Source organism: Ambystoma mexicanum, chromosome 8 (genome assembly GCF_040938575.1).
Source record: "Ambystoma mexicanum isolate Mex_15411 chromosome 8, UKY_AmexF1_1, whole genome shotgun sequence".
In the NCBI taxonomy this organism is placed as follows: domain Eukaryota; kingdom Metazoa; phylum Chordata; class Amphibia; order Caudata; family Ambystomatidae; genus Ambystoma; species Ambystoma mexicanum.
In genome coordinates, this window is record NC_090929.1 from 630,037,335 (window position 1) to 630,050,659 (window position 13,325).

General features: G+C 44.5%; 1 protein-coding gene across 5 annotated transcripts in view; it reads right to left on the reverse strand.

Moving 5' to 3' along the window:
* Nucleotides 1-13,325, reverse strand: part of ECE1 (endothelin converting enzyme 1) — a 696,412-nt gene that overhangs the window by 67,549 nt on the left and 615,538 nt on the right. For all 5 annotated transcript variants that reach the window (XM_069610356.1, XM_069610353.1, XM_069610355.1 and 2 more), the window contains 2 exons: nucleotides 6,624-6,734; nucleotides 892-959 (listed from right to left, as the gene is read on the reverse strand). In XM_069610356.1, the coding sequence (XP_069466457.1) occupies nucleotides 892-959; nucleotides 6,624-6,734 (179 nt within the window). The remainder of the gene's footprint in view (nucleotides 1-891; nucleotides 960-6,623; nucleotides 6,735-13,325) is intronic.

Genomic DNA, 13,325 nt, shown 5'->3' on the forward strand with positions numbered 1-13,325 from the left:
CTGGTCTTCCCATTTCCCTGCCTGTTTAAACAAAGATGCGATTCACTGCAGCTCTGTATTTGTTCTCACACAGGCAAAGGGTATTTTCATCCATTGCCATCACTGGTTTGAAGGTGATCGGTTCATGGCAGGCACACGCTTGACTGGGAAGAGAGTCTGACTAACAGCTGCTTGGTCTCAATGATCAATTTGCTTCTCTGAACTATTGAGATTCAGGAACAGGTTGAAATGGTGCACTGAAAAAGGCCATTCGCTATCCTCTGGCCAGTGCATATTATAGCTCCCCATTATCTAACACTCTTTAGAGAGCCGTACGATGGTGCATTGATGGCCCCCGGAGAGGAGTGGTTAGAGCAGATTTAGTTCATTTTGTACATATTACAAGCAACCAGGGCAACAAGCAGAGTTCCACATGGCTTCCTTATAGGCACTATGAAGAGGTCTTTATTGCACCACGAGTGTGGCAGCAAACAACCTATACAGAGTTCTAAAGTTCCCTGTGGCAATGCTGAGAAGGGCATCCAGTCCTGTTATTGCTTGGAATTCTGGCACATACTTTTCAAAATTTCAAATGTGAAAGAAATCCGGAGGGAAAAAAACAGGAGCTGGTGGTCTTCTGATGCATGGCCATGGAAAACTATAGAGCATTGCCTATAACACCATACCATGTTTCCTTCTTCCCTCTTAAGCTTAGTCCCTTCACTCCTATCGCCCTTTTCTCACCCCCTTATGTACTTTGAAGCAACCTTAAAATGGCATACGCCCTACAACAAGCATTTTACATTCCATACAAACATTCTGGCCATTATCAGTAGACCATCACTTTCACATCAGCCCCTGGCCCCCCAAAGCACCACCCACCTAGAAGGCACCCTCTCCCACAATACGTACCTTGATCATCAAAAGCGTGCGTCAATTCATGGCCCATGACGACCCCGATTCCGCCAAAATTCAATGCCCTGCAGATGGAAAGAAACTGATCACTTGGGGCCTGGAGGCACACATAACACTTACCAGGCGCCTAATTCTGCTTAAAGATCGCCATGTTAAGGGCTCTGCACATTTGCGTCCCAGCCATGCGGCCGTCCACCCATGAAAATCAATTCAAGAAAGTTAGATTTACTAAATGTGCAGGACAAGAGAACTCTGCCAGCAGTCTTCCTACAAATATATTACTTTGTACGTTATTCGTTTGATCATGATCTTGGCCACAATTCCATGGGAACTTCAATAGTGCTTTGGGACGGACATAAGCATTGGCTGACTAATGCTTTGTTACTAGATCACAGGCAAGTTCTGTTTGCTTCATCAATTAACCAAAATATATACTTGTCAAAAGTGCCTTAATTCGCCAATGCCTTAATGCCCTCAGATGCTGGTGCTCATGGTGCACAGGAACACCGTACACACTTAGAAAGAAAAAAGACATTTGTATTTCCATATAATCTAGAGTTTCGTAGAAAACTATGCTTTTATTTTTTGTGGTGTACTTTTGTCATCACAGCATTAATAACCTAACATTGATTGGTAACCAGAATCCGATGCCCAGTCAAGAAACGGGCAACACTAGCTCAGGCATTCTAGCAAGAAAGATAGAAAATGTCAGAGACCCCCCCCTCCCACCCCCCCAACCCCCTCCCGAGAATGGGTGAGAGTCAACTTCCAAGGTTCCCGGTATATAGATAGACAACCCGATTAACCTAAATTCTGATTAAGTTCTCATAAATCAGATGTTGGCGGTAGTGCCTTTGTAAATCAGGGAAATATAGATCTTGGCCAAAACATCTGCAGACGGGCTGTGATTTGGTGAGCTAGGCCCGGGGTCCTTAAAGCAGCCTTTGAAATCACATGGGCAACTCGCTTATGCTCTTACAAACCACTTTCCTTTTTTTTCTCAGTTGTACATCCAGGCTAGGGGTCTGCAACCTGCAGTTCTCCAAATGGTTTGGACTATGAGTCCCATGATGCCTCGCCATTGACCATGTGGGCTAAAGCTGATGGGAGTGGTGGTCCAAAATATCTCGAGAGCTAAAGTTTGCAGAGCCATCCATTCTTTAGAAAATGAAACAAAATGAGCTCTTTGGACTGCCACTTTTCTTTTGGTATATGTCTTATTTTGAAGAGAAGATCTTCAGTCATCACAGATCCCGGATACATATTGCATGACAGAAAAAACAGGGTTTTCTGTACAGAAACCATCATTTAAGCCAGTCACACTTGGGCAAAGCCAAAACAGGACCAAGACATTTTAGACATGCCGCAAAGAAATGCCATGAAAGCTGTTACGTGGCTATGCCACATGAGAATTGATTCAGGGGGAATGTACACAATTTTCATATATATGTTGTCCCTTAGAGTTAATGTTAACTTTTGACGTAGCTCCCAATCAAAGTGTCTTCCCATTTAATTCTTAACTCTTAACCTTTTCTGACTTAGGTTGTACCATTTGTGAATTTCTTTCAATTTCAAATTGGCAATGATAGCAGAAAGCTGCAAATGCAGTATGCAGATCCATATCAAAAGGTCGTCCCCACAGGTTCAGCGGTCTGTGAATAGCACAAGGCCACTTTTGATAATCAACATCATGGCTCAGTAAGCCTAAGCAACAAGCCAATTTCAAGTCCAATAATATGCCCTCTACTACATCCAGTGCAGAAAGTGGGAAAGAGGAATCAATATGGGAGAGGGGCCTGCTACCGGGCACTCAGACAAGCAGGAGAAGCAGGGGTATTATTAGCATACCTTTTGGTGAACCTGCATCTCCTCAATCAGAAGCACTAAACTCGGCAGGCAGCCCTTTCATCATCCGGCTCTATTGAGTGAAAGGGAGGACTGAGGGGGGTTGGTGTCTCTACGCCTAGTTGGTGGAGCCCACCATAGCCCCAGCTCGGGAGCACTTTTTGGACCCTGCCCGGGTTCTGCCCCAGCCCACATACATCTCTGGCTACACCCGATGGAAGGATTGCCACCCCTGCCAGTCTATATAGCAACTCGTATATGCTGGGCCACTGCCCTAACAAGTTCCCCGTGCTTCTTTCTTCCCTGCATCATACACACTTACAGAAGCAGCAACTTACAAGTTCATTATTTAACGCTTCCTTTCCCTCCCTGAAGACGATGACGAGCCCCCCAACACACACAGACACACTTAAGTAGGAGGACCACTAGGTAGATGACAATACTGTCGACCACTGGAATCCCTCTGCCATCTGAAAAGCCTTTTCCTTCTACAAAAATATTTCTTGTATACTGTCATAACTCCCCCATTTCAGGATTCTGCAACTTGTGGCTCCACAGATCTAGTGGACTAGGACTACCATGATCCCTCACCATTGCCTAGGCCTGGTGGGAGCGGTGGTCCATCATCTGACAAGTAAAGGCTTGCAGTTCAGTGGCCTAGAACTTTGCATATTCTCTGCCACTTTCCTCCTCGGTAACAACCCCTTTCCCTTGAGGCTCTAGGACCCTTTCCCTCCCCCCAGTAAAAGTACCTTTCCTTTGATGCTCTAATGTCAATGACCCATCAGGCCATGTAAGAACTTCTTCCAGCTCCTGCTCCCCACCCATACATTCCTTCTCCCTATATTGGCAGTACTCCGACTAACTTAGCCTATTTCCTTTCCTACAACCCCAAATTCTGTGCAATCAACCCAGGCAAGCAACTTCTCCATCTTAAATTCTCAGAGTGCTCCGGATGTGTTGCTTCTATTCAGACCTTATGCTGGGTCTACCCTTTCACCACCCACCCCACTCGCTTACACCAGTTCACACACCAGTCACAACCACCATCTCTCAAAGTGCCTGAGCAACACAGAAATATCCTCAACTTCCACTATCCCCAACCATCCAAACCTCTAAATCCTTCTCTACATAGAGAAGGCATTCCAACATAAATGTATCCGCCATATTCTTCCAACAGCAACTCTCAGGCCCACCCAACTCCCCTCGGCAGGCCCACTCAAGATACCTTGGGGCCTTTCCTTCAATCCCTACCTACACTCCTGTACCTATCCACTAAAACCCTAAGCCCCAGGGCTCCTAAATTCTAAGATGACCTGCAGTACGTCTCCACAGCCATACACTCCTAGCTGCCACCACCAGGCACACACAGAGCCACCTTTACCTCATGGAACGGCCCCTGCCCCAAATAGAGAAAACCATGTCACACGACACATAACAGACCTTGCTGTATGGACAGTCTCCAGCAACCATGCCCCCCGCCCCCAACCACATCCTACTCACTGCCACACACCTGTGGAAAAGCTCAACCCTCTCACCGCCCCATGCTAATCCACCTTTCCACAGTCTTCCAACTATCACCTCACGCATAACATAATTGACTCCACCTACTGCCAGCAAATCAACCCCTCACCCTGTGCACGCTCATAAAGAAGTATGGCACCAGTATCCAGGACCTTGGACTCGGCTGCCCAAACCTTTAAACCATAAATAAAATAAAAACTGAGTGTTAAAAGGACACGTCTACAGTGCGATTGATGCAGTAACCCAATCACTCCCTCCTAAAATTAGTCAAAAATTGGATGAGCAATGAAACACAAACACCTACAATACCATAAATTGTCATCATGCACCTAGACTACATCTATCTAGCTACCCAGAGTGACATCAACACAGTGTCACTGCCACAATAGACTTGACATCCACATAATGATTGACAGCAGAACATGTCCCCTAACCAGACAGATAAAGGCACCCCTCCACTCGGGAAACACAAGGATTTCTTGCTGTTGATGGTCTGGTATTCATAGCACTAATTGTCTGTTCAGGTCAGATGTAGGTACAAGCTACATCACTGCACTGCAGGCACTCTGGCCCCCATTGAATACTGCACAGCACTCACCTGCTCTTGAAAGCTATATATCTAAACAGTTTCTCCATCCTAGACCACCCGCTTCTGCCAACTCACCTTACATAATGCTTAACAACGTAGCCCCTTGCAAAATAAGCAAAGCTCCCACCAAAAGAAGGCTAACTGCCCCCCTCACCCCCACCATCCACACGCCTCCAACACGGGATGATGCTCAGAATCACATTACCAAACCAATGCTTGAATAGAACGAGGCAAGCTGAATACTGGCAGCTCTGCACTTAAGAGGTGCTCTTGAATGTCCTTGAAGTCAGAAACCTCGAAGCCTGCTGGAGCAGCCCCCACTATGCACTGCGTAAAAAGGATGTCACAAGTATTCCAGTGTGAAAAGGCCTTTTCACAATGCATGATGGACGAAAGGGGACATGATAGGCTGGCGGAGAAGGTGGTGATGTGAGCAGAGCGGGTGGAGGTTCTGGGTGGTGCCCCCAAAATAGGAGAATGGAGCGATGGAGTGAGGGCGGGAATCCTAGGGGTCTACACTGGATAAGCCGGAATGGAGGCTGAAGGGTGCGGAGAAGAAAATGGCTGTGAATGGGGGCAGACGAACACAAAGACAGATTGATTCCGCAAGTCCTGAAGTGCAAGAGTCCTTGTGCAAAGGCAGTTTTGAAGAGCCCACCTAGGAATGCTGGAACATCTCTCAAACCCTATGCGGCCTGCTTGCATACCACTCACCTTCTGAAGTAACCCTCATTCACATCCTTCTAAAAAGGCCAAACTAGCCAGTCCCTCCTTTCATCATTTTCCCCAATCACACCACCCACCACCCTAACCGCCCACATCCCCTCCACTTCCCAATTCATAACTCATCTAAGCAATGCCAAATCCTTGGGTCTGGTAATCTGTACCTCCAGACTGGTTTTATAAAAAGCACCTGGAAGCCAGTGCCTGGATCATAGCGATCCCGCACACTAGAGAGCTTTTTCCAATGTCAGACCCATCCAAGTTATTGGAATCCACAATCTACAAACCGCTCCGTCTCACTGAATCCATTTTGATTCTACAGCATGCTCAGGCGAGCTTTTGACCAGCTAGGAGAATGGACTCCATCCTCATTCCCACATAGGATCTCAAGATGGCTGCGTTATGCAAAAAAGGCCACATGTAGTGGCATCATAGGTCCCAAGTTCTCTCTGCCGGGTTCTTAAAGAGGGTAACAACGTCCTTTCATCGGCAGGCATTTGAAAGCTTGGAATTTAAACGTGCACAAAAGTTCATCTAATTTTTTTGCGGGGGTGGTAAAGGGCAGATCTGTGGTTAGGGGTTCGGGTATAGTTAAAAATAGGTGCAGGGGGAGGTTTTGGGGGGACAACCCCCCCCAAAAAATTCGATGAACTTCCATATACGTTTAAATTGCAGGCTTTAAAATGCCTGACAATGAAAGGACATAGAACACTCAGAGACATGGTCAAAGTGGGACATGAAACTTGAAACTTTAGACATAATGGCTTGATTAATAAAGAGTTCAGTCTCGTCAATATTACGATTACTATGAATTCCTCCAATACAGATTATGCTCTATGGAATTTTGAACAATTTCAAACAAAACTATGCTTCTAAGCCAAGTTTAAGGCCCCACTTTCAGGGATAACTGAAGTCAGAGAAGATTACATTTTCCCCATAGCCCCATCAACCTCCAACTAATGAAAGGAGCAAGTTCAGTAACAAAAGCACATTTAGTTACAATTATACCATCAGGTAGGCATGACAGACAACAATGAGGCAGACTTACGTGGGGGAGGAGCTGGTGTAGAAGGGAGCCTGTAGAATGCCTGCTGGGAAGACAATCTCATTCTTTGTGGGCGAGTAGTATGCGTTCACGGTAGGTGGGGTCATGCTCCACCTGGAGAGAAAGGAACAGGGAGGTCACACCCAAGAAATTTGTCGATTTGTACATTGCATACAGTGAATCAAACAACCATGTGGTCACCGAAAGAAACCCATGCCTCAAAGGACAATTAAAGTATGAAACAAGGCACAAGAAGAAGAAAAAAACCTGAGGGACAACAAAATAAATTAACAAGACACTGGAGCACATAATCTGCTCCAAAGGAGGCTTAGAGAAAATGAAAATGGCTGCATAGTATTCTATGGGCATCGGATACAAGATTAGTCCATTCAGAAAATGGATATCATACAGAAACCAAAGGCAATCCATAGCAACATTTACCAAGGCACAGAAGAAACATTTGTTGAGGAGACTTCTAATTCCTCCTCTATTCCACTGTATATCAAACATAACACATCTTTAGGTGGGAACTGACCAACTCTGAGTAGGCCATAGGTGGGCGACAGGACATTGGGTGAGCCGAAAATGGTCACAGAATTTGGTTCCAGTACTGGCAGACCTTTCTTGGGTGCCATAAATGCTACAAAAAGAAATAAGATATGCATCTCTCTTCAAGAGGCAAGTGCAGTTGCTATTAATTCTGGGGTTCTACAAGCATTTTTCTTTGATATATGATATGTAATGATTGTGCTTTAATCTTGTTCCAAACCTTTGATCACTGGCTGGTTAAGGATCTGCTGTTAAGGTTACTTTTCATTAACGCGCAGCTGAATCATCTCTGGGAGGTGTAGGATTGCAAAGATCTAGATTGTGGGAATATATTGGGAACAATTGCCCTAGTAGTATATGAGGGTGAAGAAAATTGTGCATGATTAGCTTTTCAATTGTTAACCACCTCAGTGCTTTCGTTGCATGGAGAAATTTGATTGAGTTTGTGGAGTTGTACATGTTATTTGTGTAAACCTCAGTAGATAATGTCACAGTGGTACACACTATGAAGATCTAGTGCGTCTACTAGCTCCATTTTGTGGTCTTTCACCAGGACAGAAAGAATAATTTTATGGTGTGCACTTGGAGATTAGCATTTTTGGTTACTGTACTAACTTGTCTGAAGGACAGAACATAGCAAAAAACGATTGGGTTTCTGACAGAGTTTGTTAGGGTCATTGCAGGGCCTTAGGAGCATGGCCAGACAAGTTATTTTGAGCCTGAAGCTAGTTTGTTTAAAAAAAGTCGTTTTCTATGCTAAAGCAGAATTTAGCACCCAATTCCGAATTGCCAAGGGCCATTCTGCAACGTGGGTGTGTTTCATTGTCCCCATCTGTTAAAGAGCATAGTGGGACGCCCCTACACCCCACCCATTCTAACCTGTTTGGGGGTGGGGCCGAACATTGGCCCACGTGTACTTGTGTTGTCCTGTTGCTCGTAAAAGACAGTCTCTTTTTGAGAATGCTATGGGTAGCCGTACAGTAGGTGGGTGATCAGTCTACACGTGTAGTGCTGCATCCTCCGTATTGCTTTTTTGCATCTTTGATGTCTGTTAGTATAGTTTTCCTTAATCAGAATGGGTCAGAATCCTTATGGTCTACTGTGTAGAAAATTCACTTTTCCGCAATGGTCCTTTAGTTGTATTGTGGCAGTTTTTCCAGTACCTTTACCCTAAATGGGATGGTTGAGATGGGTCTATAGTTGCTCAGCACCTCTGGGACATCTATATTATTTTTGAGCAGGGGGTCTTGCGCTGCACTATTTAAAAGCGTTTGGGACTAATCCATACTAAAGAGAGGTTTCTCATAGATTTGTTTGGCAATGAGACCGGGTGAGAAACTGAACTTTTAACAGAGACGGTGCACGGTTTGCATAGTTTTGTAGAGACCTTCATTTTACCGACTATTTGTATTATCTTTTGTTATGTACTAGATTTGAAATCTGTCGTGGCAGCCTGTTCGGGTTTTACGATTGGCAAGTCTGCTTCTATGTCATCTGTGTTTCTCATGTGTGGAATTTTAACAGTGTATATTTTGGAAATGCTTTGGCGAACCTTTGAAGAGGTGGTAATGAATTTTTTAAATTTCTGCTCTGTCAGAGTACTTTGTTAATAGCAAAAGGCTCTATGGTTTTGTTAATTTTGCTTAGATTCCAGTTTGCTCCCGTCAATTGCTTTTTTTCAGCTTCTGGTGCATCTTAAGCAGGTCTTCCCTGACGTTAGAAACTTTCCTTTTGTTTTCTAGTTTTCTTCCTGGTCTCTTGACAAGGGCCAGTTCTAGGTCTTCTGAACTTTGCCGGACATTGCCGAAAGGCTCTTAGTTCAGATATTTGTCTCACGGCAACTGTGAAGATATAAGAAGTGCAACTCTACATCCACCTTGAATATTAATAGGTTTGAAGTGGTATTCAAGCGCGCATAAGCCTCAGAAGAAGAGCAGTAGCTCGAAACACGTGGCAGGCTGACTCAGAATCTAATTGAACATATGCAATTGAGCATTAAACAAGACTTTGGACATATGCACAGCAGTGTGAATGTATCATTGTTTGTATAGGTTACTCAATGTTGGTGGTAACGCACGCAAATCAGTACACTCACCTGCCGCGACTTGTCCCTGTACACATGCATACCTAATTTGTTATATTACTCAACTGTATAAGCGCTTGGGTTTCCAGTCCCTTTTCTGCTCTCTTGGTTTGTTTTTAATTTGATTAAGGGTTCTCCAGAGTTTTGTTTACAGGTATTTTTTTTATCTTTCTGTACATGCAGGCCAGTTGCTGTTTTTATGGTGTAGACTTAAAGTGCCAAGTAAAGTACATATGCAAAGTCAGCCCATTAGTATGGGTCGCGGTCTAAATCATTGTTTCAAATCCGAGTGGTTTCATATTATTAAAGCAGTTATTTGCACTCTTATTGATAGTGTCCTCCAACTAGAGGGTGAAATCTCCCAGGACTGAGGTTTCGTGGTTTGCATTCTGCAAGTCACTGATGAGTTCTAAGCACTGATCAAGGAAACGTTTAATTCCCTGTGGGCCTGTATATTTTAATGGAGATGAAAGACACAGTTTGATGCAGACTGTATTTCATGCAAGCTGTTCAAAGGATGGGTACGTTTTAGTTTGGAAGTTTATGGGTTTCAATTTGTCAAGGAAGCTGGCGGAGAACCTTCCACCCGATCTTCCCCTTCCCTGTTTTTGAGAATTATTTTGATATCTTGAGATATTAAGATATCAAATATCTAGAATGATGCTGCATTTACTAGTAAAATTTGACTCGCAGCAAATTTATGTCACCGTCAGTGACCATGTTATTCGTTTTTTGCCGATCTAGTCTTCGTTCCAGTTAGTGTTAACTTGTCTTGTTGATAATTCTTCTTTCTGTGTTGTGCTAGAGGGTGCTATTCGGGAAAGTCTTCGGCACTTCAGTCATCTGGGAATGTGGATGTAGCTCTATTTTACAGTAAAGACAATAGTCCTTTGGTATTTCCAAGTTTCATGCTTTTCTTTTTACCCTGGGGTCTTTTCTCGTTTTGGGTTCTAGCTAGATTATCAGAATAAAAACTCTTGTGATTCAAGGTTGTACATCATGTCATTGTTGGTTGGTTTTTGTGGTTCTTGTGTGCCAGCCTGCTTTCTGTAGGTTTGGTAGAGAAACCTAGGAGCATGTTATCCACAAGGAAAAGCCCATGATCTGACAGGCTACAGCACTTTGGATCCCGTTAGCTGCTGATGTGGGAGAGTGTCATAGGGCGAAATAGTAGCGTTTTGTCATGGTTTAGTTACTGGTGATGTGCTAAGGGCTAGGCGTCTGAGGATTTTGTGCAGTGCAAGGTGGTAAGATATATTTATATGATTTTCCTTTTTTCTTAAGTTTTGTGAAAGGTGGACTTAAAGCAACCAGGATCACAATAAAAATAAATAAAGTAAGTGATCTTTGAAGGGAGTCGGCTGGTTGAGGAAAGGGGATGGAGTAGTCCTTGCAAGACAACCGTCACCCTGCATTCCTACCATTGGCCTCTTGCAGACAGGTTGCCAGTCTTTCTGGCTCAGGAATATTGGATCCCATGTACTACAAAACAAGCATCTGCGAGTTTGCAGATGGTGCAGAGAGAGTTCTGTTGAAATTTGAGGAGCGCAGCCACGCATTTCACCTTCCTTAGTGAGGTTTGAGGCATCTTTCAGTTTGCCCACCAACATATTAACATGCTCAGGTGCTGTATTCAGTTGTCTGCTGGGACCTTTGCCCATCAGGTGCAGGGGAAAGGCGTTTGTCAGGCGGTCAGGCCAGGGCCAGAATCTCTTCTCAGTCCAAAATGAAATTCATCTCTCCCCACACCCCCAGATTCTGAGGCACCACCAGAACTTCAGTATCAGAGTGTTTGCAATCTTGCAAGGGTTCTTCACGATTAAACAAAGAGCAGAAAAGATCAAAGGTAGAGTGGTAAATCCTCAATGTAGCATCTAGGCTTAAAAGGGGGTGCAGGAGATGCAGGATGGGGAGGAGCAGTATGCTGGCAGTGACAGAAAGGGGCTTGAGTTTAGGGGGAATAGGATGAACTTCCAAAAACACTGCAATCTTCAGTTGAGACTCTGGCGCATTGCTACTTAAGGATCTCTGGCAGATTTCCTGAAGAAACAATGTGCCACAGATCCATTATATTATAGAAGCACAGTAAAAACAGCTGTGCATTATTCATCCAGATTTGAACGGTTGTCCTCTCAAGGGTAGAGTGGGGCTGTCAGGGATTAGCATGCACAAGGTGTGAGCTGTTCCCACAGGTTGTGTCTTGGGCCAGGAAGATACTCCCTCGTCCATTTCCAGCCATTTACACTATGAAAGAGGAGGAGGAAAGAGATGCTGCCTTCCTGTAATAAGCAAGGTGTTGAGTGAATTGTGCTCTTGCATTTACAACTTTTATACAAGTTGGTATGAAGTGTGGGGAAGAATGCCAGAATTGTGTTTCAGTAGGTTTGACCTGGCTCCAAAAGCAAAGAAAAGGCATAGTTTTCAGCCAAATAGGCTACCTTTGGTTAACTGGTCATTTTTGTATTTTCTTGTGGAGCCTGGGCTCTTAATTTAGTGGGACAGCTCGGCTGTCAAAAGCTTGAGCATGTAAGCTACAACATGTATCATTTACGGGGATAGCTCTGATGTTGAACGTCTTATGTAAGGTGCAGGACATGCGATTTAGAGGGGTAGCTCCATCTACAGCCTGACCATGTACAATGCAGGATATCTGATTTATAGTACTGGCACTGCATTCCAAAGCATGAGCTACCTTATTTAAAGTACCATACTTGCAATTTAGGGGGAGGGCTTGGTTGTCAGAGGTTTGATCTTGTAGGGTGCAGTATGTGTAATTTAGGGGGATAGCTATGCAGTCTAAATCCAAACCATGTAAGTTGCAGTATATGCAATTTCGGGGATCGCCTCTGATGACTAATAATTTCCATATACAACACAGCTTGTGATGCAAGGTAATGTAAGTGATCTTGGATAAATCCCTTCTTCCACTATAGGTGGTCTTTGTGCATGGCAAAGGGAGGGGTAGGTAGTGGAACAGTGGGAGAGGCAGATGCGAAACCTGTAGTGTTGATGTGTGCCAGTCAGAATTACCCACTTCCTGTGTGCCAGTCTGCTTTCTGTGGGTTAGGCTGTGGATGCATTCTGTAGGATTCTTTCCTGTAATCCTTCTGGAGGAATGCTTTTGTCACTTCACCATAGAAGGTCTGCCTCAAAACAATTCCTCTCCACCATCTTAATCGCGTTCTAAACTTTGGCAACTAAAACCTTCACATCAACTAGGGTTGAATCTCTCCATCCAGGTTACGCTACTTCTCTTTTGTGACTGCCTTGCCCAACGAGCTGCCCTTCTAAGACTTACAAACCCAGTACCTTATGGTCATTAACTCCCTATTAACACTTTTAGAAGGATGTGGCAATCTAGATAGGGAGTCACTGAAAACCAAGGAGTGCCCTGTCATGTGTTCAAAGGCATCTTGAAACAATGCAGGCCAAGCGTGGGGAAACTTTGTGGGCCCCTTCCACTCTTACCACTTGTACAAGGGGCTTATGGTCAGTTTAAGGGAAACTTCACCCCATAGAAACTGCCAGAAATGCCCCTCCTCCCCACATGTGCAAGCCAATGCCCTGCGCTTAATCACAGTAGTGTCACAGTAGTCTCCATCCTCATCAGTTAGTGAGTGCAGAGGGAAAGCTATGGTGGCTTTGGGACCTCCCTCTCTCTGGGGGGAGCACCACGTGTAGGCCCTTTCCACTGGCATCCACCGGAGGGTGGACCTTCTGGAAGCACCGAAATGGCTTAATAAGGGGGCATGGAGTATGTTGAGTTTGGCTTGGTGAAATACTTCCTCTTGTTTCGGGCCCCATTGGAAAACAACTTTTTTCACTAATCCTGAGTAGGATGAACAACTACAGTGGTTTTTGATAAAAATTACTCACAAGCTCAGGAGAAACAGAAATTCCTCCTTGCACGTGGGAGTTGTTGCGCTCTCTCTATAGGCTTCAGACTGTGGTTTTGACTAACCTTTGGACTAGCCTGTGACTAAAATGCTCTACCTCATCCATATACAATCTACACTTCTAAGCATTCAGTGCGAGACTGTGGGACTGCAGGATCCTCAACCTCTACCTAGCAC